The sequence below is a fragment of the Oncorhynchus mykiss genome, chromosome 21 (assembly GCF_057628025.1).
Source record: "Oncorhynchus mykiss isolate SJ-2025 chromosome 21, ASM5762802v1, whole genome shotgun sequence".
Taxonomy (NCBI): Eukaryota; Metazoa; Chordata; class Actinopteri; order Salmoniformes; family Salmonidae; genus Oncorhynchus; species Oncorhynchus mykiss.
In genome coordinates this window covers 22,671,477-22,696,036 of record NC_143042.1, presented here as the reverse complement: position 1 = coordinate 22,696,036, position 24,560 = coordinate 22,671,477, and the positions used below count along the sequence as shown (strand labels likewise).

The window sequence follows — 24,560 nt, the reverse complement described above, 5'->3', positions numbered from 1 at the left end:
ATCTTAACCATAAAGAAGAAGCCCTTAGCGGCAGCCGCAGACTGATTTTATTTGGGCTATTAAAAGGAGCCATAACGCCTGTCTCTGAAACCGCAAGACCAGGGTCCTGCAGTAATACCTGTTATTATTCACCCTGTTTTAACAGGACAGAGGTTACCTGGCAAGGTGCGCTGGAGCCGGGCCATGTTACATTTGTACCATGGCCAGTCTTTAGAACCCAGACAAAACATGTTGGTGGTAGTAGACAAAACATTCCGGAACTTACCTTTTTTAGAATTCTCACAATTTCTGAATGTTTTCGAGGTCAAAGTTTCTACCCAAAAACCTTTTTAATGGATAGGGCTGCATTCATCTTTCAAGGTGTCTTTTTATTTTTTATCTAGGACTGAAATCCGTGCAAACGTCCAATGATTGTATTTTCTTTGGTGCTATAAATTCCAGATAACTACAGATGTAGTCTAAGACGCTTTCTATCCTGCCTTCTATATACAGTAACTACTATAGCTTGGTGTCTCGTGTTTTTTTTTCTGCTTGCAGTTTTCCCACATGATTAAGCTCTACCACTCCCTGGGCCCAGAGAAGTTCCCACTGAACGAACAGACCTTCTACCCCAACCACACACAGATGGTGAGCGCCTTCCTGACACACTGTTTCTAATGTGTGTTCCTCTTTACTGCATTACCATCTTCATATTGACACAGCACTCAGGGAATGTATGAACTCTGTATGTTTTTCAGATAATCTTGATATTGCCCTTGTGACACTTGTCTAATTTGGGGTAGAAAAAGCGAGAGAAAGTAAGGGGGTGAGGCAAAATATTTCCTTTGGCGTCACGTGTAAACATTCACGCTGAATGTCTCAGCCAGAGTTCTGGCAAACAACTCCTGTTTGCATAATGCCCAACTTCATATTCTCTGGTTGTAGCTTCCAATCCCCGTCAGTTGAGTTTATGGTACTTCAGGCAGCGAAAACACAGACCACTTAAAGAATGTTGTCCTCATAGTAGTCGTAACAATTATTTTATTATGTCTCAGTGCAACACTATGGGCATCACAACACTAAACCCCATAGTTCTTAGAGAGACAGTGGGAGTTAAGTAGGTTTAAGGTTGCTCCAAACTATCAAGTGTAGCAGCTGGGCATTTTTCTATGAACATATTTTCTAGGCCAATGCCAAACAGGTGGGATTGATTAGTGTCTTAGTGAGCCTTGTTGGCGCTTGCTACCATGTTATCAACAATTTATAATGGTATTTCTAAAGCAATATTTAATGTGTTAACTATTTACTGGTGTAATCTAACGGATGCAAAGTTGAATGTGCAAGTTGGAACAATTCTGTGTAATTCCATTACGTAGTGTAGCTCCTGACGAGACAGATTTGTTTTATGATATCACAAAGAAATTGCTAGAAAGGTCAGGTCCAAATTTGCCTTGTGACCGTGATAAAATACTGAGCTTGAATCATGACCTAGTGTGCTACTTTCACTTCAAGAAATCAACAGCACAAGAATCGATGCAAACTCATATAGTCCATTTTTCATTAAATCTTTTTATTATAAAAATATAAAACACAGAAATTAAGTCAAACGTTTCTACAACCCCTACAAGGAAACATTTGCTCACCCCCCTTTTTTAGGAATCAGTGTACACACACATGGTACACAGCCTTATTGCCAGCTTCCTTTTTAATGCTCTCTGGATCGACTTGACCAAGTGTTTCTGTGTTAAGCAGACAGTATATTTACACAAACATGAACCACAAAAAAAATACAGATGCAGAGATGCCAAGGCCAAAGAGAGTGAACCTTGCAAAACCGGTTGAGGGAGATTTGGTAAGAGGGAAACAACTCAAGACTGACAACCAGAGAAGTGTGTCAATGAAGGCTGAACATACAGAGGAAACCTTCCCAGTATTCTTACTAAAGGATGGAGTGGATGGATCTACATCTTCCGGGACTATCGGGCTACACTCATTGAGCCCACCATTCTCTCAATGCTAAACCAGTTCTACTTTTAACTGTCTGAGGTGAACAAAAACAGTGCTGCTGATGTGGAACGTTGAGGCTTTCATGATATCGCTGTGGCATAGGACCACTATCAGACTGAGGATCTGCCTCTGGATTTTGTTTCAAGCTCAGCCAAGGCCTGGAGGAGGTGTCAACAGAAGCTCAGCAGTGGGGAAACCTGATGAGACTGATGTACCTCCTCTCCTTTTGAAATGGTCGCAAATGTTGAATTCGGCATTGTTTTGATGTTATCATTTTCTGTTCTACATTGTTGAATGATTTAAAGAACGCTGACTTTTTCTGTAAATATAGTGCCTGAAATAATTGCATTTCATGTAAGAAGTGCCTTGTGGAGGAGGCAAGATTTAGATTTAATTTGAGTTCCTCACATTATAATAGATTACATGAATAATAAATTGACTAACTATATTTTAGTGGGTTTCCTTCTAAACCTGGCATGTCAGGGCTGTTACTCTATTCTGTTCAACACCAACTTGGCATGGCCTTTTCTGAACATAATGGAAAAGTGGGCATAGCTGCGAGACTGGGCAAAGACTTCTAACTCCTGCTGAGGCATCTCTGTTTCTGACGGAATGGACTGAAGATACTGAACTGGAAAACTCAAAGTAGAAGAGTTTAGTGACAATAGTGTTATTTATCAGTTTCATCTGAAATACTTACAAAAATTGAGTATACATTTTTGAAAACACTTTGTCTGAAACATCTGCTTTAAACTCTGATGCAGTGAAAAAAAGTTAATTACCTCGTGAGAACCAGAAGGAGAACTGTGATTGGACAAAAGTACCATCATTCAAAATCTGCTGAAGGCGGATCTAACACAGAACTAACATTAAGTCAATGCTTTACAAACACAATTTGGGATTCTGGTCCTTCATGATAGCCAAACAGGGTATTGATGGTAATACAGTTTTGGCCAGATACAAAGATGTATATCTATATTTGCTATTGTAGTAGGATGTTTGTAGTATTTGCATGGATACTGTCTGATTCGACAAACACCGATAAATAAATCTACTACAGAGGTTTCGGTCGAGTCAACTGTTCATTATTTTGTAACTTATCATATACAGCAACAAAAAAATTAAATAACTTGCATTCATGTCTCTGCGAAAGATTTAAGAATTCCCTGTGCTTGAGCTGTAAGGGTCATTCTTAGTTGTGGTTAGAGACCAATATAGCTATACTCAACTAATCGTCCGATATCAGCAACGCATTCATATAGTGTGATCTTCTAAAGGACTAAAATGTAAATGCAATTTAATACAACCAAGAATAAACTTTTACAGTGCAAGCAGTCAGGGTGGCAAAGATTACATCATTCATATAAATAGACATGTTGACAGTATAAACTGTGAACATATACACTTTCGTGTGATTTCAAAATCATTGTTAAATATCTATTGTGTGACTGGAGGAAGAGTGCTTTTCTGAGGTCATACCTCGTGTTGGCATTATCCTTGTACTGGTGACAATGTGTCTGGTTACTGTGCATAACTTGTGTTGAGAATAACATTGTTGCAGGAGCTTTGTTGATACTGTTTGCACGCCACACTTTAATATTAGGATCATTTTCAACCATTATGGATTGCTTGAAACTGCAGCGCTGAAATGCCATCCCACCCATATAAGCCTTAGGATGGTTTGAAAAAGGTATTGCTTTTTAGAGGGCCACTGTTATTGCATTCTGAAGAAAGTCTAATTTCTGCTCATTGATAGCTTGCGAAATGTAGGAAAAGGAAGGTGGGAGAAACTGAAATGTACAGCATGAAACAAAAAAGGTATTGTTTACATCAGAAGTCCTACTTCTATGAGACAGCCAGGCACTGATTTATTTTAGTAGTTGTATATTTCGTCAGAGGGCGTGGGAGTGGTCGCTCAGGGCCAGTACTGGACGTTTTAAGAGTTCTGTAATACTCTGGTTGACGAGGGGAGTTGTGGAGTTTGGGAAAGGTGTAGAAGAGTGAGTATGAGAAGAAACTCAGTTGCTATGGTTTGGGCCTTGGTTGTGGTTTACACTCAGGGGTCGGTGGAGTTGATGGTGGTTTTGTCACGGCCGGCCATCCCCCGGTACCAGCTGCAGTAGCCCTCTTTCTGCTGGATACAGGCGTAGTGCCGGGACTGGTAGCCGGGGTAGCCGAAGTGGGACAGCATGTCCGTCCACAGGCACTCGTTCTTTGAGGTCACAAAGCAGGGCAGGTAGTGGCAGGGCTTAATCTACAGAGGGAAGAAGCGAAACTACAGATGTAGCCGTAAAGCAGGAACATTTTATCGAGTAATGCTACAGCATACTGGTGAAGGCTCACTGTGTTTTACAGTTCGTCTTGAATGAAGTTCAATTGTATCCTTTTTGATTAACAAAAATTCAGATTTAGGGTATGTGACAGATTTTAGGATATGTTTCATTTTCTGTGAATTGTTTTTAAATATTGACCAATTCAAAGCACAGTGAGTCTACATTCAGCAGTAAATGAACAAGGCCAAGACAGAATTAGCATTTCAGGAAAAGGTGACGCAATGCATAATCTTGTACACAATACTTAACTTGTGGAGAATTCAATATTGATTAGCAGAAAAAGTGATTTAAGTATAAATCCCTCCAGATAATTGGGTCGAATCAGCAAAGGGTGAGTGAGTCAAGTTCTTTTTGTAGTTTGTAATTGATTATATTACAATTTAGAAACTCTAATGCATTTTATACTCCTTGCTCTACAGCAGGGGTGGGCAATTCCTGTCCGAGGGCCTGATTGGTGTCAGTTTTGCCCCAGCTAACACACCTGAATCCAATAATCACCTAATCATGATCTTCAGTTTAGAATTCAATTTGATTATTCAGCTGTGTTTGCTAGGGATGGAGAACAAGTTTGACACCAATCAGGCCCTCTGACTGGAATTTCCCACCCTTGCTCTACAGGATGAATGAAAATGAATGGTTACAATTCAAATATACTTTCCTGTACATAAGCCAGTGGAGTTCAAAGATTCATTTAATTGCTAGCCTCTGACATGAAAGTCCCCTACTTAGTTTGTAGTTTTCCCAAAGGGAATGGAGGAGAAATCTGTATTGCACTGCAATTCCATCAACATCCTTTAAACTTCTCATTTCCTTCTCACATAGTGCATTCGGAAAGTATTTAGACCAATGGACTTTTTCCACATTACAGCCTTAATCTAAAATTGATTGAGAAATATTTGTATTTATTTTTTTAAATCTACCCACAATACCCCATAATGACGAAGCGAAAACCTTTTTTTTTTTACATTTTTGCAAATTTATACAAAAAACTAATTAGAAATAGCTTATTTACATAAGTATTCAGAGCCTTTCATACAGTATGAGACTTGAAATTGAGCTCAGGTGCATCCTGTTTCCATTGATCATCCTTGAGAGGTTTCTACAACTTGATTGGAGGCCACCTGTGTTAAATTCTAGTATTTGGAAAGGCACACACCTGTCTATATAAAGGTCCCCCAGTTGACAGTGCATGTCAGAGCAAAAACCAAGCCACGAGGTCGAAGGAATTGTCCGTAGAGCTCCGAGACAGGATAGTGTCGAGGCACAGATCTGTGGATGGGTACCCAAAAGGTTTGGCAGCATTGAAGGTCCCCAAGAACATAGTGGCCTCCATTATTCTTAAAGATGTTTGGAACCACCAAGACTCTTCCTAGAGCTGGCCGCCGGCCAAACTGAGCAAATCGGGCCTTGGTCATGGAGGTGACCAAGAACCTAATTGGTCACTGACGGAGGTCCAGCGTTCCTCTGTGGAGATGGGAGAATCTTCCAGAAAGACGAGCATCTCTGCAGCACTCCACCAATTAGGCCTTTATGGTAGAGTGGCCAGATAGAAGCGACTCCTCAGTAAAAGGCACATGAAAGCCCGCTTGGAGTTTGCCAAAAGGCACCTAAAGGACTCTGACTATGAGAAACAAGATTCTCTGGTGTGTTGAAACCAATATTAAACTTTGGCCTGAGTACCAAGTCACGTCTGGAGGAAACCTGGCACCATCCCTACGGTGAAGCATGGTGGTGGCAGCATCATGCTGTGGGGATGTTTTTCAGCAGCAGGGACTGGGAGAATAGTCAGGATTGAGGGAAAGATGAACAGAGCAAGGTACAGAGAGATCCTTGATGAAAACCTGCTCCAGAGCGCTCAGACTGGGGGCGAAGGTTCACCTTCCAACAGGACAACAACCCTAAGCACACAGCCAAAACAACACAGGAGTGACTTCGGGACAAATCTCAATGTCCTTGAGTGGCCCAGCCAGAGCCTGGACTTGAACCCAATTGACCATCTCTGGAGAGACCTGAAAATAGCTGTGCAGCGACGCTCCCCATCCAACCTGACAGCGCTTGAGAGGATCTGCAGAGAATGGGAGAAACTCCACAAATATAGGTGTGCAAAAATGTAAAATAAATAGCAAAGGATATTTACAAACAAATAGGCAGGGTACGTGCAGTTTCATAGTCAAAGTGCAATTAGTCCAACATGTTAGGTTGTAGAATTGCATTCGGAATAACAGTACTTGGCCCTATTTTTATTTTTTAACCTTACTCTGTACCTGCGGCCATAGGGAAGGAGCTGGAATTCAGGGTGGAGTGGATGGGAAGAGTCAACTGCAATTTTATTCGCCTTATGGAGGGCTCTGCCCAGGTAGAGAGATTAGTTCTTGCTGTTGCTGCCCCATGATTTTTCTGCAAGTCCTGACTATCTTACCAAACCTATTTCTGTGCAACTTTGATAGGACAAGTATTGTGTGTAGATTGATGAGGGGGGGAAAAACGATGTAATCCATTTTAAAATAAGCCTCTAAGATAACAAAATGTGGAAAAAGTCGAGGGTCTGAATACTTTCCGAATGCACCGTATAACCTGCCAAATGTATTTTTAAAGGTGAAAAATTTGAAACTGACAACTCTGTTTTAGAGAAATCCAAAGGTGTTTCAGTAAAGGCTGTGTATACTGTAATGAACAAGCCAGAGGAATCAACAGCAGAGAGCTTAAGGAATATGGGTGAAGCTGAACGCATTCTTTATGGTGCAAGCATTTTCTGTGAAGTTTATCTGGTTCTGGTGTTCATAGGGCTGTTATGGACAGTTGGCTTTTTAATCATTTACTGACGCCAATGGCTTCTTTATGCACTGCAGTGTATTATTTTCACATGCTTCCTGCATTCCTTAGCTGTAAATCATCTTTTGTTGAAGAATGCAAAGGATGACAAACAGGTTTTAATGATTTTGGCGGGAGCGTCGGTGAAGTGTGACGTTGGCACTCTAGGAGATTCTTGCACTTGATATAAAACCACAGATGGCTGTGTCTGCACTGCCTGTGCCTGACTTGTCTTCTCAGACAGTAAGCATGCTGGTTCATAGGGGTTCACACAATGAGGTGTTGTGTTCTAGCTATAGGATGCTGCTACACACGTGTGTTTTGTTTTTTTCCCGATTTTTTTAAAGATTACGGTTGAACTGAAATAGGCAATAAACTAAAAAAAAAACGCTTCTACCATGGCGAGTTCTGTCCAAGTTTGTTTCTCATTTCTGATGCTGACTTGCCATGTTTGGTCACAGTCATACATTCCCCTCCACTGTTCTGCGTTTGCCTCAGACTCACTGTACGTCTAACGTGTCTTAACATTACAACCCTTTCAGCAGTTTGGGTGTGAGCAGTTTGAAAGGTGTTAGCCGGCATTTGGACTGTGTAGCTACTCGGTCTCCTGTCTGGCAATGCACTTATTGCTGGTGACGGGAGCCGGTGATGGGCAGACCAGATGGTGTGTCTGGAGCCATGCAGTACAGTAGGATATTTATGAACCTGGATTGGAGCTGCACAGGAGCAGGTTCCACATAAAGGGGATCCGTCCCAGTGCGGAATTCAGGCTTTGGAATAACAGGGAAAATGATTCCAGTGTAGTTAAATGTAATAACTCACAAAGATCATTATAAATCTCTTTTCTCTCTCCTTGTCTTCCCCTCTCTCTTCACTTCCATTCATGGATGTGTATTATCCGTTCAGATGCCAAAATGGAAAGGGGACAACTAAAAGCTTACATTATATCAGTCAGCCACTATCAGGAATTTAAAAGTATGTCCCTACAATCAGAAAAGTTACAATAACATAATCAAAATGATTTGGTATATATTTTGATAGTCATTCTTGTATTGTGCTACACTTAAGAATAGAGGGAAACATTTTAAATGGTTTGGCAATGATTTCATAATTGCTTGCAGTTTTATCAGCATAATCTATTTGACCAAATATATGCAAGGCCACTAAAGCAATTATTATGGTTATAAAATGAACACAACCAATATCCGATATCTAATAACATATGGAGATTATGAAGTGCCTTGTCATTTTCTGTGGTAAGATGTCTTCTAGATGGAGGAACAGAGATGCTCAGAGCAGGATGGTATGCTTTGCAGTAAGCAGGGTGTTCTGCCTGCCTCTGCCCCTCTTTTTGGCTCCTACTCCTCCATCTTGGCTCTGCTGCTGTTGGGTTGCTTTAGCTTCCTTATACATATCCATCTTATTCATATTCTCCCTGGGAGCCACTTCATCCATATTCTCCCTGAGAGCGCAGTTGTTGCCACTCACCCTGCAGTTGCAGCCCAGCTGGTAGCGGTGGTTGATGCCCTTCTTCTGGGCCAGCGAGAGGCGCTCCCATGGCTGGTTGAAATTACACAGCCCGGTGTAGACCTTGCCGTCAAACACGCGGCCTGAGGGGGAGAGAGGGTTGGTTACAGATCAGCTTTTGTTATGCATTACATCATTCGTGAATTTTTTCTTCATGACTTACAACATTCATTACAATGGTTTGTTTGTTTCCCCAAAAAACAGACTGAAAAACAATTCATGTCATATTCCCAAATGCCATGGGAGAGAGTCAGATGTCATTCTTAGCCTATTTTTGGCTAATTGTATAATTGCCATACCTCGCCTAGCATAAATATATCAGTCAAGCAAGTGGTCCAAAGCGTTGGAACTATGGTAAGACCATCTTGTACAGTAGGTCCCATATTAAACCAACACCCCTATTTCAGAATTCCCAAAAGGTTTTCTAACTTCTATTTTTATGTTTCTATTAGGCTTCTATTTTTAGGTTAGGCAGGTTCACCCTACACTGTAGCCCGCCAGCTAGCACTCAAACAGCATGGTTGTTTGTAACAGTGTATTGCCGGTGCTACACTGTCCTGTTGTCATCACACACTGAGCTGAAAGCTGGCAAACACACAACTCTTAGAACGACTTCCATATGGATTAATAGACAATGGTGAGAGCGGCATTAGCCTGTTCCTAAATTGTTGTTGGTAAGACAGCACAAGCAGATCTGGGACCAGGCTAGTGCGGCATCCCTCTTCAAAGCTAATCAGGTGGCCGTGCTCTCACTCTGGGTTTTTATTTTCATTTTTTTATTTTACCTTTATTTAACCAGGCAAGTCAGTTAAGAACAAATTCTTATTTTCAATGACGGCCTGGGAACAGTGGGTTAACTGCCTGTTCAGGGGCAGAACGACAGATTTGTACCTTGTCAGCTCGGGGGTTTGAACTCACAACCTTCCGGTTACTAGTCCAACGCTCTAACCACTAGGCTATCAAAGCTCAACCCGTGGAGCTAATCTATTAGGCCTTGACGTATTTAACGTGGCTGTAATTGAGTCCTGATACAGTATGACCCAAGACCCAATTACAGGCTCACTCTCCAAACCAGAGCTAGAGCTGCTGCCTGGCCTGGATGACTGTGATGTCATCATCCAGCCACAATAAACACACACTTGTGTTGCCGGGGAGATTTCCTTCCTCATGTTTCATTGGCTTCGTAGTGCATGTTTACAGGTTTGGGACGTAGTGATGGAAACATTCAACACACAGCTAAACAGTATGGCGGCCTTAGGTCTCACTAAACTGCTCTCCGACTTCATAGCAACTCGTAGGCTCAGAGACAGTTTCTATCTACAAGCCATCGGACTGCCAAACACTTGAATTGGACTGACCACTTGCGCTGACTCTCCACACCTTAGCACACATGCGCTCACGCACACGCACACACCCACACTGACTTTTTCTATAGAATTGAGGTCAGGGCTTTGTAGTGGCCACTCCAATACCTTGACTTTGTCCTTTAGCCATGTTGCCACAACTTTGGAAGTATGCTTGGGGTCATTGTCTATTTGTAAAATCCATTTGTGACCAAGATTTAACTTCCTGACTGATGTCTTAAGATGTTGCCTCAATCTAACCAACTAATATTTTGTTCTCATGATTCCATCTATTTTGTGAAGTGCACCAGTCCCTCCTGCAGCAAAGCACCCCCACAATATGATGCTGCCACCCCCGTGCTTCACGGTTGGGATGGTGTTCTTCAGCTTGCATGCCTCCCCCTTTTTCTTCCAAACATAATGATAGTCATTATGGCCAAACGGTTATATTTTTGTTTCATCAGACCAGAGGACATTTCTCCAAAAAGTATGATCTTTGTGCAGTTGCAAACCGTAGTCTGGCTTTTTTAGAGGTTTTGGAGCAGTGGCTTCTTCCTTGCTGAGCGACCTTTCAGGTTATCGATGTAGGACTCGTTTTACTGTGGATATAGATACTTTTGTAACTGTTCCTCCAGCATCTTCAAGGTCCTTTGCTGCTGTTCTGGGATTGATTTGCACTTTTCGCACCAAAGTACGTTAATCTCTAGGAGACAGAACGCGTCTCCTTCGGTATGAAGGCTGCGTGCAGTTTATACTTGCGTACTATTGTTTGTACAGATGAACTTGGTACCTTCAGGCATTTGGAAATTTCTCCCAAGGATGAACCAGACTTTTTCTGAGGTCTTTACTGATTTCTTTTGATTTTCCCATGATGTCAAGCAAAGAGGCACTGAGTTTGAAGATAGGCCTTGAAATACATCCACAGGTACACCTCCAATTGACTCAAATGATGTCAATTAGCCTATCAGAAACTTCTAAAGCCATGACACCATTTTCTGGAATTTTCCAAGCTATTTAAAGGCACAGTCAACTTAGTGTATGTAAACGTCTGACCCACTAGAATTATAAGTGAAATAATCTGTCTAAACGATTGTTGGAAAAATGACTCATGCACACAGTAGATGTCCTAACCGACTTGCCAAAACTATAGTTGGTTAACAATACATTTGTAGAGTGGTTGAAAAACGGGTTTTAATGACGCCAACCTAAGTGTATATAAACTTCCGACTTCAACTGTGCATTCATGCAAGGAAGCATTTCGTTGGATGGTGTATCCTGTACATACAACTAATGAATTGAAGTTGAACTTGATAAATGCCTTCCTGCACTGGAAACGCCAGACCTTCTCGCTAGAACTGTTCATTATAAAAGAGGAGAGAAAGTTCTACTGTTTACGCCCCAAAGGAGAAGGAAATGCTTCAAAAAATAAGTTCCCCCCCCCCCCCCCCTGCCTCTTTCGTCTCTCAAAGACGCGAGGTTATATATAGTGGGAAAGTTTGTGTCAGAGCAGTCAAGAAGTCTTCAGGGAGGAGGGGGTTGCATTTAAACAAAACAAAAAACTGGGGCTGCTGTTAGCAACACTGCCATTGTTGTGGGACGTGCTGCAGAGAGGGAGTTAGGGAAATAGGCCTGGGAGAACAAGCTGGCATCAACTCCACTGATGTGCTTGCTTGCCTCGCTAATTTGTTTTTGGTAATATGCTCCTGAGGCAGCTCGTGAGGCTGTTTTTTTATTGCTTATTAATAGCTCTTAATGGAAAGACATTGTTTCTGGCACCACCATGACAACTGTGCAGCCCGCCAAGTACAGATCGGTGGAATATTGACTCACCTGTGATCAGATACTGGTACTTGTTGATGTCGAACTTGACTCCACACAAACTCTCAGATGCATCTGTGTAGATGTGCTGAACGTGCTGCATTTTGTTGAATCCTTTGTACATCTGCAAAACAGACCATGACAAACAGTATGTCATAATGATTATAATCTGGAATGAAGAGCACACCTCTGGCACTTGTTCTTGCTTCTGACGCAACTGGATTTATTGAGTTCTCGAAGTTGTCAGGATTCCACAACAATAAACAAGTGCAGTATAATGATATTGCTTCCAATATTTCAGTGTAGTAGAGGAAGAGGCCACTGATGCTATCATTTAACCAATGAAAATGAACATAATTACAGGACATAATGAAGACGTGACTTTGGGGTTGAACCGTGGGTCCACCCATTGAGTTCAGGTGCGGGGAACACAAACGCTGCCAGACAAAGTAAATGTTTGCCCTGGGATTTGTTGTGTTTGGTCCGTCGTGATTTATTTGTCTGGGAACAACAGGAAATCCCTGTTTAGACACTGCTATTCTTGGAAATAACAGGACAAGCCGTGAAAGAGGCGAGCCATTGGGACCTAAAACGGGGGATTTCTGGGAAAATGTTTCTAGGGAAAACAAAGCCCACTCTTCATGATTTATTTACTGAGGCGATTGTCTTTAGGCCATTACGACTACGTTGGATTCCTATTCAAACACACTTAACTTGGATTAGCCAAACCTTCTTGCCACAGGGCCAAACTTTAAAGGTGACAATGAAAACAATGTCTAATCCTCTGTAACATACTCTTGTGGCACTTAATGGAAAAGCTTGGCCATTTCACAGCATCTGTGAACTCATGTTTTGGTAATAAGAATTAGGGATTGCACTATCACTTAAGTGTTACTGCTGCAGTTGCCTAGTCATACACTTATCATTTTAGTAGGCCTACAGTGTTAAAGCTGGTCTCCTAGTTTCAAAGCCTATGAACTTGTTAGTGATTCTTATAGCCTTGTGCTGTTTTCCCATAGTGTGGTTATGCTCTTCAAGGTATGGGCCAGATTATGAAAAACTCGGGCTGAATGATGCGATGGCGGCTTACCTTCATCTGTTTGACCGTGTAACGCATGGTGCCAAAAGGCCCGTCCTTCAGTAACTTCTTGCCCACCACTTTGGCACGGATCACTGTAGACAGAAGACACAAGCACAGAATTAGTCCATTTTGCAATGGACAGAGATTAAAAATCCTCTAGCTGCCAAATCCAGCATATTGGATAATTTCCCATATTTAGGTCACATCAGAGCAAGTCTTGTCCCTGACACCTGGAGCCAGGCTGATGTTTGTGAGCATCAAAAAGAGGAGCCTAAATACAGTAGTAAGTCCAATGTGTTCAACATATCACCCTTACAGATGCTTTAGCTAGAAGTACCTCCCGATTAGGACCCTAGAATGCATTGGGCTACTCATTGCTTTTCCAAAGCCTATTTAAAACCCAGCCCCTAGAGGAGAGACCCATGGAAGATTTTGGAAGGGTTTGGCTCAGTTTATAATCTATTAATTTATTTTTATGGATTGCTTCTGCTTGGCAAGTCCAATGGAAGGCTAGGGTCTAGCATTTGAATTTGACTGAGGCAAAAGCAGTTCTTCAGGACAGTGAAAATGTGGCCACAGCTTTACTACTACCTCCCTTCTGCCTTATCCTTGTATCGTAAAACCATGCGTCTCCACTGTTTTAAACAACCTCCTTTTTTTACATTCAGCACAGGGTGGAAAAAGATCTTATCAGTGCTGCTCACCCTCATGTAAACAGCGGCTAGGTGACACAGTTTGGCTGTGGAATCACCTTGTTTGCTTTCGCTCCTTTTAAAGTAAGTGGGGTCCATTGTGAGGGGGAAATCGGCTTACGAGCGAGGCCTCATTTAGGCTAGTGAATCGGGTCCTCCCCAGAGTACTTGTATCAGCGCTCTGGGGCCCCCCGGGGGAGAATGGGTAGTGAAAGGGTAGTCCACTTGCAGGCGCAGTCAACTTGAGTCAAGTTCACCTGCTCACCGCAGCCTGACAGCCACAGACATAACTAATGGTGGGGATGTTTATCTTTCCTCTCCGGAATGTTCTTTCTACATTCCTTTGAGGTTCACATTCTCGAGCCTGTGAGGGGGGAGAAAAGGGAAGCGTGTCTCACTCCTCTAGATAGAGTGAAGGGATGTACTGTAACATCTCTTATAGCGTCATAGTATGTATTTAAGTCCCAGACACAAAGGGAGTCTAAAGGACAAGCAGTAATCGTGGTGGTTTATGAATAGAAAAGGATCCTAGAAGATGCCGGTGAGGTGACAGCAACACCTTCAATGGAGCTCACATTTTCACCTGCCAGTTTAGAATGACTAGAGCATCAGCCATCCAATTTTCAGCCATCCAATTTGATAGCTTCTACATCCATGTAGAAGGCATCGATTATGTTCAACCTATCCGGGTTATCTATTCTCCTTGTGTTCTTGGTGACTTTTTTTGAGCCAATGTACCCAAGGACATCTGCTCTATTAATCTATCAACTCGCATATTATGAGCCTCAAAGCATTGTTACCTAACCAGTCTCTGCTATGCAGAGTCAAATGGATGGTACTTTCACTAATGTAATTGGATGGAGCAAAGGCACTATTACTGTGGAATGTGAAGATATGAAACATTGCTACTCTGATCCCTCCTTATGTGATGTTGATGCACTGATCCGTCAAACTATTTTCAGAAGCCAGTAGCCGACAACCTTCCTTCCCCTTTAAAACCTAAACTCCATTGCAAAGACGGCTTTCCCCACCCAAAACGATAAGACTCCAACTCCAAAGAGCTTTGCGTTGAGCCTTCAACTGTTATTAGGCGTAGGAGTCATAGGTCATATCGCTGAACAAGAGTCCAACAGTAACACCAAATGCTCTTTGAGGCGGGATACGCTCGCCACTGTGCGGGCAACCACTAATTGGGTGGTGCTGAAGTCATTGCCTGGTGGAATGTGTGAAAGGCCGCAGCTGCTGGTGAGACCGAGGATTTGTGTTATTCCCTACAGCGACCCTTTTGACCTCCAAAGGAAGGGCCCTGAGTAGATCTCAGAATGCTAGCTATATTTACTCCTGACCACCGAGTTCTCTTTCAATATGCCTCTTCAGGCTAGGTCTGGTCACCAGTGTCAAATGACCAAATTGTGAGTGTTTATGTAATCCAATTCTAAGCCCAACCACTGCATAAGATATCCACCTGATCAGTACTGGTTAGTTTAGCTGTAAACGGCACTGCAGCTAGACGTCTCTTGCAGCTCTAGTGTGTGTGCTCCCTGTCCTCTCTCTGTGTGTGCTGCAACACACATAGCAATTACAGGCGAGTGCTATTCTCCTGTTTCTGCCGCAGCATATTAATGTTTTGCAGTGGATTTGACATACATTCCCAGTGGAAAGTAAATGGATTTTTTCTTAATAAGGAGAAGTAACTGGGGTATGACAGAAAGTAATTGAATTAATTTAGCACAGTATCTCTTCCCCGACGCATGGGATTACTAAACTATGCATTCAAATGCTAATTGCAACACGAGTGGGAATGTAATTCAATCAAGCAGTTTAAGCCTCCTCCTGCTTTCCATTTTGCCTGTGAATCTTGAGGCACCTCAGGCTAAATTGTGATTGCAGCAAACAGATTGCGTGATGAGGGAAAAGTCACCATGACAAGGTTGAAATAGATGGTCATATGAAGAGGGGAAGAATAGGGGGAAATAATGTGGTTGTGTATAACCAGAGTTGTGAACTGTGTGTGTGGTGATAAGCGAGGGAGAGCGAGACTGATTCTGAACATGATCTGAGTGTGCGGGGGGGAAACGATGCTACTTAGTATGACACACTCACTGAGTGCTCCACTCAAAAAAGAAATCACTCTTAAGTGCTCTTCCTCTTTTTCGAGCTGACCCCACCCGTAGTGGGATTACACTTGACCTGAATAGAAAAGTAATGTCCGCACCAGTTCACCGACAAGATGGAAGCAACTTAACCAACGTGGGATGTGTAGGTCTGATTTAAAAAGATATGCACTATATAGGGAACAGGGTACTATTTCAGAAGCAGTCATGGACTACACTTGTGATTTTTTTTTAAAGTTAAGCGGTCTGCAGAAAAGCGATGGCTTAAACGCTCTATGCCTGTCTAACAGGGTGTACATGTCAAACATTCAGGGAATCTTGCACCTTTTGACCTCTTGACCTGTTTTAACAGGAAGGAACACTGACCTTATGGAATGAAGCTGCTTTGAATGCACCGAGCTGATCCCAAATGACGTAATGTTCCTCATAATATGGGACCATCTATGCCCTCTGCCAGTTGGGAAGAGCATAGTAGAGAATAGGGTTGGTTTTTGCATTATTGCAACCTATAGTAACTGTAGCTCATTGCTTCCCTCGCCAGGTCTCCCAAGAGAAAGGACAGGGTAACTTGAGGACCTCCCTCCTTACCACTCTGAGAACTAGCTTACACCAGGCTAAACTACTGTACATGTTTCTCCAAGGTTATTATCCCAGGCCAAGTCACACTTACCCACAGCAGTAATCTTCTATATTGAATCGGTGCATGGTACGAGATTGTAAAGGTCTGCTCCTGACACCTCAGCTCCTTGGGATATTAAACACCAGGGCCAAAGTGTAGCTAGGGCCGACCGAAACGCTAATCTGCTGCATGAAAAGCTTTAGAAAAACAGCCTTCCCCTCTGTTCCAATGTGAATGGGCTGTTTCAGCCCAGTAGGTCTGCTGTGCACCAAAAGTAATCTCTCTGTCTCTGTCCGTATGCAGCAAGAAAAGAATTGTCAGGAAATGGCTGACTGTTGTCTAGAAATGCAAGGAAGGGTTCATTGCGAGAACGTATATCAGCTGACCTAGTTCAACTCCTTACGTTGATTGCAAAGTTACCCTCGGGTTATTTGGAGTTGGTATTTGACATGTTTTTTCCACTTTCTTGTACTCTAATTTCCTCAATTCAGAATGTCTATCTGATACATCTATTAGAGCTGGTGCTGCTAGTTATTATGGAGCAGGGCCTACGAAACAACGGGAGCAGGCTTTGAACTCACTTCTGGCTCTTAAAATTGGGATGATTCATGTTCTACAGTGTCACCTTTGAAGTTGATAGTGGAAATTAGTCCCTCTCCTCACTCAGCGTTACACATGAGGGGCGCTTAAGGTCACCATTTGTGTTTTAATCCACATCTAGATATTCACTGTGTGTTAACCATAGCCGTTTGACCATAGTCCTCAAATAAGTTAGCTGCCAAAAACCCTTGGGCTATTTTAGATTTAGCTTTAGTCCTTAAAATACCTTTTTAGTCTTAATCAAATTTGTCATTTCGTCCTTCGTTAGTTATCAGTCGATTAAAATTCAGGACCATTTTAGTCTAGTTGGGTCAGTGCATTTTTCTTCTATTAAATAATGAATATTTAAGCTACCTAACTTCCATCATGTGCACATTCAGATAGCCTTGGCCAACTAGGCCTCTATCCCCTCGTATACCTTAGATGGCAACGTTGATTTGTGGTAGATTGTATCCAATGCCAAACATAATTAACCATATAGGCAATAAAGCCTTGGCTACAGGTGAAACAATTTACAGCTCTGATTTTCTGCCCATCACAACCGTAAAGGGGATTAGAAAGTGGTTTCCTTGATAAGGGGAGAATTTGAGATTTAAAAAAATGCCAGAAGTATTACTGTACTCCTAATATTCAACAAATAGCATTTGTTTTTACCATTGGGGGAGGGAAAGCAACCGCAACTCGCATTTACAGACCACTGTGCGAGAGCGGCAACAGAGATGAATGAATAACAGCGCGCATGGGAAAATGGAGCTTCTGATGTCAGAGAAAAAAATAGCCTACATGAAAGTTAAGAGTAAACATTGAGTATGTTTACATTCACACTAATTAGATTTTTAAACTGATTATAGTAAAAGGCTGAGTATGACATTAGTCATGTAAACACCTTACTCTTGTCTTAATCAGCATGAGGCCATAATTGAAGTAGGCATACACTGATTAAAACACCTGGTTTTCTGAGCAATCTTTTGAATGATAAGGACATGTAAACAGCTTAATCGGCGTTCCAGTGGTGTATTTGATCTGCGCATGTGCCTGCACCAGGTAGTGCAAGCTTCCCTTTTATGCGACTGAAGTGAGTTCAGAAAAACTGAAAGTTTACATCTAAATAGTTCTCACATACAAACTTTACAATGGATTCGGAAAGTATTCAGACCCTTGACCGTTTCCACATTTTGTTACGTTACAGCCTTATTCTAAAATTGAGGATTTTTATTTCTTTAATCAATCTACACACAACACCCCAGTATTCATAACCTTTGATATGAGACTGTTTCCATTGATCAGCCATGAGATGTTTCTACAACTTGGAGTCCAACTGTGGTAAATTAAGTTGATTGGACATGATTTGGAAAGGCACACACCTGTCTATATAAAATGTCCATAGAGCTCCGAGACAGGATTGTGTCAAGGCACAGATCTGGGGAAGGGTACCAAAACATTTCTGCAGCATTGAAGGTTCCCAAGAACACATTGGCCTCCATTCTTAAATTGAAGTTTGGAACCACCAAGACTCTTCCTAGAGCTGGCCTCCTGGCCAAACTGAGCAATCGAGGGAGAAGGGCATTGGTAAAGGAGGTTACCAAGAACCCGATGGTCACTCTGACAGAGCTACAGAGTTCCTTTGTAGAGATGGGAGAACCTTCCAGAAGGACAACCATCTATGCAGCACCAATCAGGCCTTCTAGTTGAAGTTAGTTACAAGTCAAGTGTCCAGGCTTCGCATCAGTTCAGAAGATTGACGAGTGATTGCCTGGAGCTGTGTGGGAGAGCTCAATCAGACTGCGCAACTGAAATATGTGAATTCTGCCAATGAGAGGATAGCATGAAATATTCTGCATGCATGCTTGGAATTGGACAAAACTGATAAATTTGCTTCATGTCAAATTAAATGTCACAGGGAATTCTCGTCACATTTGTCAACTAAAATTAAAAGTAATTTGTAATAGTTCGTTTTTTTCCTCCCAGGGCATCTCTTCTCATTATCATAGTTTTAGTCAGGAAAAATGGGTTGTTGATGAAAAACAGCCTTTGTTGAAAGTACTGTTCATATGAAATGGGGGGGAAAGATGAGGATAAAGGCACATTTTATAACTCATATCTGTCATAAGGAATATTTTGTAGGTATAGATCTGCATACAGTATGTTTTAGGGGTATTTTGACACTAAGGTTTATCAAAGGTGACATTTTCTTAAAACAATCATCAAACCCCAAGGCCATAAAGAAGCTTTTGGAACTGCGTTTCTTCCCAGAAAATTGACTTGTGCTTTTTTGGACAAGACTGCAGCACATGTTTGTTTGGACATGCCCAGGGGACACAAATCAGAATATCCATCTTAACTCTAGGTGTTGCCAGGAGATAACTGTTATCCTTCACCATCCAAAAACATAATGTTCATGCCAAACTCCATTTCCAGTTGGCTTACAACACAAGAGCTATTGGAATTTTACATGTGAAATCTTGCCTAAAGATGTCATCAGTTGCATAATAATTATGCAATAGTCATAAGCTTACATGTTCATGATAACTGCACTAAAGCCCTATCCTAACAGAAGTCCAACACTATCTTCATTTACTGTCTAACTGAATGCAATAGCCTTCATTATTGCTCAATGAGCAGAAGATGGGTATAAGGTTAAATAAATGGGGGGGGGTAAGTGTGCATGTTACTCCCATAGAATTATCTCAAGCTTTTTCCATGGCCAATTGTCCCACTTGTGAAAAATAGCTCTACAGTTGTCATCTACATGATGAAATGTGATCCTGGCTTTGGCATAATGGCATGTTTACAGAGTTATGTTTTATTGGGACTACTGTGGCACTGTCCCTTGCAATGGGAGGGAAGAGGCATCCCTAGTTCTGTGCACGCTACAGGCATTCGTGGCGCACTTCTGGCTGAACCAAGACCTTGGAAATGGAATTTGGAGCACTTGCAGCCATTAAAGCCAGCCCTAGATTCTGGCCCACTAGGCTCCACTCCTTGCCAATGGGATGAGCCAATTTAGGGGACATGACAGGGTGACACTAACATTTGTACTACCATCTTCAACACAATGGAACCAGGTCACTAACTAGCATAAGCCCCAATAATGAATTAAATAAGAGGCGATGCTCATCAATGCTGAGGAAATGTTTGTATAAATATGTTGGTGTTTGACATGGTCAACCTGCCACGTGTGTGTGTGTGTGTGTGTGTGTGAGGATATTATTTTTAAACTGTTGCCATGTTGGGCCTCCCGGGTGGCGCAGTGGTTAAGGGCGCTGCACTGCAGCGCCAGCTGTGCCATCAGAGTCCCTGGCTTCGCGCCCAGGCTCTGTCGTAACCGGCCGCGACCGGGAGATCCGTGGGGCGACGCACAATTGGCCTAGCGTCGCCCGGGTTAGGGAGGGCTTGGTCGGTAGGGGTGTCCTTGTCTCATCGCGCACCAGCGACTCCTGTGGCGGGCTGGGCGCAGTGTGCGCTAACCAAGGTGGCCAGGTGCACGGTGTTTCCTCCGGCGCATTGGTGCGGCTGGCTTCCGGGTTGGATGCGTGCTGTGTTAAGAAGCAGTGCGGCTTGGTTGGGTTGTGTATCGGAGGACGCATGACTTTCAACCTTCGTCTCTCCCGAGCCCGTACGGGAGTTGTAGCGATGAGACAAGATAGTAGCTACTACAACAATTGGATACCACGAAATTGGGGAGAAAAAGGGGTAAAATTCAAACAAAAACAAAAAGTTGCCATGTTGAAAAGTACACATCGCTTTCTCTCCTCTGACCTCGTCAGGCTTCAGTCATAGTTCACTGGCTGGACTAGGGATCACTGCAGAAAAAAACATGACATCATAGTTGGAAGACTCCGCCCATGGAACAGCTCTGATGTCCACTTCTCCTCCGCTCCGAGGCATTGGACCACTGCTACCCTAATTGATGTTTGATGGCTGTGTCTGACAAAGGTGTGTGTGTGTGGTGGATGACTGGTCAAACCCACACTCTGCCTGCTGCCAGTAGTTCCGTTCCACAATACAAGAGCACACAGTTGTCCTAATACTATATATATATATATATATATATATATATATATATATATATCTATATATATCTATATATATCTATATCTATCTATCTATCTATCTATCTATCTATCTATCTATCTATCTATCTATCTATCTATCTATCTATCTATCTATCTATCTATCTATCTATCTATCTGTGGACTCCTCTCTTTAACTCTACCTTCTCCCTCCTGCTTTAGACCCCCACAACACTAATTATTGCTCAGGCTTATCAAATAATCCCTTACTCCTTTTCAGGAATGAGTGTCCTGCAGCAACAACGGAGCGCCAGGACCCACCTGGTCTTAACAAGTGTTATCCAATAACACTGCTCAGGTTGGACCGGCATTCCTCGATAACAACAGCTGAGTTAATGTTATTCTGGCATAGCCTGTGCATGCATGACCCAGTGGTACAACAAGCTTTACAAAGCCACCCTCAGAGCAGGAGGCCAAAGAAATCTCTGCTACAAGTGGGTCCGAGGACCAGCCCCAAAAGAAAATATACCTGGTATCAACACAGAAAATACCAGTGCACCTAAGTCAATAACCAATACTTATTATTCCAATATCAAATGTGTGAATGGAATGAATCAGCCCACTTTTTGGAAAGTAAACATGTGCTTTCATAGAAGAGCACAAACACTTGAAGGGCAATGCTATACCAATAGGACTGTAGAATTAACAAGTTGATTGCAATAGCACTTGCTTAACATTCCTAGCTAAGTCTTGGCTCTTACATCTTATGGAAAGCCCAACCGAACAGAAGAGCATCCAAGAACAGTAGCTAGTCTCCACTTCAAATCTGCCATTGGTAATCTCCACACATGGGTGCAATATTCAGTCAGCAGTAAAACCCCTTGGCTGGCTACTGTCTGCCTGTTCTGTTTTGGTTTATTGCTCAGCAAGTGGTCATTTAGCTCTGAAAGACATGATCAGTGGGACCTGTTTCCATGGATACCGTTCCCATTTAACTCTTCCCTCTCATCAGAGCAAGGGGAAATAAAGTAATGCTTCCTCTCTCTTGACTCACTAATTTGAGAGATGACGCATTTATTTAGACTACTCAGAAAGCGTGCTGTTGTAGTAAACCGTTAGCCTACGAGCCATCTGATACTTGCAAACTGGAATATTCTGACAGTCTGTTTTTAAATGGGCTTTTAGGTGATGGTTCCATTTTATGCATAACTTTATTTGGCAGAGATTTACCCATTACTGTAGGTCCCACAAAGTTGCATTATACTAACAACAGTTTCTTATTCAAATATAGTCCATGTATGCAGAATATCACAAAACCACTGCAAACATATATTTCAATAGAGAAAATATTTTAGTTGGCATAACATATAGACAGACATATGTGGCCACAAACCATACGACTTACCTATGTCAGAGTTGCAGTACGCATCTTGCGGGTGCGACAGAGCACACGAGCAAGCCTCTGTGAGTTGATAAATCTGAAGGCTGCTGAAAACGAACAGCAAGCTGAGCAGTTGGTGACAGAGGGACTGCATTTTTAGTGCGTAAAATCTCCCTCGCTGTCTTTACTTTACAACAAAAAAGTTATGTCGCCGAATAGTTATTCAAAGTCTGTCCCGAGTTGAGCTCTTGTCTGCTTCAGTGGGTATGTCCAACTGTACTCTCCCGTCAGGGTATTGCCTGTCACTGGGTCTCCGAGCGCGAGTCACAAATTACATATAGTGCGCGAGACGCTGGAACGCCACCCACCTCGCCAGATTTCGCGGCACGACAGCCAATCACGACTCGAGCCGTCGATGATGTCAGCAAAGAATAACAGATGCATGACATATTGGAATTGACTTGACAATGAATTGACTTTACAATATTATTTTTCCCCTCTTCACATTTGTCAGCCCTGAAACATTCCAGTCTGAGTAAAAACCGCTGGAAATTGCTAATTGAATGGAAAACCATATTTTAAAAACTTTTATTTAACTTTATTTAACTAGGCAAGTCAGTTAAGAACAAATTCTTATTTACAATGATGGCCAAACCCAGACAACGCTGGGGCAATTGTGCGCCGCCCTATGGGACTCCCAATCACGGTTGGATGTGATACAGCCTGGATTTGAACCAGGGACTGTAGTGATGCCCGTATAAGCCTGATGTAATGTTTCATACCTACAAGGAGCATTTATTTATCATAATTAATGGGAGACTTGCCACTTGTTTTTATGTTGTTATTACCATGTTTTGTTAATGTTAACATTGAAACAGCAACATGTACAAATTAGGTTTCCTTTGGGTGTATCAGAAAGACATGGTTTTGTGGTTTATCCAGGCTCACCACTAAATGTCCATTTATGTTCGGTGAACTTCTGTAGCATTTTCTGGTCAGTGATCAAAGCTCAATTCTAGGCAGTAATGAACTTCATTTGTTTACACCATACCTTTTCATATAGTTCAAAAAAACTTGCACCTGTTGTATAAAACCATGTATGCTTATGAATACACCTCTGTGAGAACCACAGAACCCTTTTATACCTTTTGAAAAATCACTTCTGCGTATTGGCATTAGTCTCACAACCAGCCTCATTTTCAAAAGCTTCTCATGCTGAAGTTGAGAGAGAGAAGTGTTTTTCAAGTGACCCAGTGTGTGTGCTGGTAAAATCCTTCACGCTGGCTACAATCTCTAGAATTAGACAAATTTAAGTTTAATCAGTTTTTTCTCGCCTCTGTGTTTTTATGTAAGGGATCAGGAACCTGAGTGGAGATATCGCTGTGTATGGAGGCTGATCTGTGGAGAGTTGAGAGATTTATATAACAAAGCCAGAGTAATCCCAGGCTACTGAACTATGACCCTATAGCCCCTCTCATGATCACCTTTTAGAACGCTCTCTGTTAACCTCAATAGGAACAGGCCCAGCAGGTAAGGCTGTTGGAAATGACATCATTACAATAAGCTAACAACCCAGAACTGGTCAAGTGTGTTTCTTTTTTGAGTTTTTCTTCATTTAGGTTATGTGGCCCATAAAAACATACAAGTGGTGTGTGCAACAGTGTATCGCATGCAGTAGGCCTTTGTCTGTCGGTTTCGTTTAACAACAGTAAAGGATGTAATTGTTGGCAAAGTGTGTCTGTCATACGCAGATCATGTTGTGACTGTACAATAAGGGGCACACTGCAAATAAATATTATATTAAGTTATTATTTCAGAATTATACAGTTTCCTGATCACTATTTCCTATATAATCAACCTGTGTTTGTTCAGGAGGGCATGTACAGTATGTATACCCTGGACATTCTTGGTATCCTTCCTCTAAACCAAGGGGGGGCACTTCAATCTGGCCCGCGAGACATACATTTTTTTTTTACCTATAAAAAATATATATATCTATATACACTACCGTTCAAAAGTTTGTGGTCACTTAGAAATGTCCTTGTTTTTGAAAGAAAAGCACACCAGTCTCAATGTCAACAGTGAAGAGGCGACTCCGGGATGCTGGCCTTCTAGGCAGAGTTGCAAAGAAAAAGCCATATCTCAGACTGGCCAATAAAAAGGAAAGATTAAGATATGCAAAGAACACACACTGGACAGAGGAACTCTGCGTAGAAGGCCAGCATCCCAGAGTCGCCTCTTC

At 42.2% G+C, this 24,560-nt stretch overlaps 2 protein-coding genes across 2 annotated transcripts in view; one reads left to right on the top strand and one right to left on the bottom strand.

Moving 5' to 3' along the window:
- The window catches only part of LOC110500248 (synapsin-3), a 124,948-nt gene that overhangs the window by 52,184 nt on the left and 48,204 nt on the right, over window positions 1-24,560 (top strand). The window contains exon 6 of the mRNA XM_021577500.3: window positions 538-627. Within this exon, the coding sequence (XP_021433175.2) occupies window positions 538-627 (90 nt within the window). The remainder of the gene's footprint in view (window positions 1-537; window positions 628-24,560) is intronic.
- Window positions 1,529-22,672, bottom strand: LOC110500249 (metalloproteinase inhibitor 3). The gene is made up of 5 exons (XM_021577503.3): window positions 22,343-22,672; window positions 12,909-12,991; window positions 11,831-11,942; window positions 8,619-8,740; window positions 1,529-4,240 (listed from the first exon to the last, which is right to left on the bottom strand). Exons 1-5 carry the CDS (start codon window positions 22,470-22,472, stop codon window positions 4,043-4,045), a joined length of 645 nt encoding a protein of 214 aa, XP_021433178.1. The 5' UTR covers window positions 22,473-22,672; the 3' UTR covers window positions 1,529-4,042.

Coding starts and splice junctions, on each gene's coding strand:
- LOC110500249 (XM_021577503.3), bottom strand. CDS start 22,472: ATGCAGTCCCTCTGTCACCAACTGCTCAGCTTGCTGTTCGTTTTCAGC. Junction 12,992..22,342: donor GTACTGCAACTCTGACATAG/GTAAGTCGTATG, acceptor TTCTGTCTACAG/TGATCCGTGCCAAAGTGGTG. Junction 4,241..8,618: donor AGCTGGGCTGCAACTGCAGG/GTGAGTGGCAAC, acceptor TTCCCTCTGTAG/ATTAAGCCCTGCCACTACCT.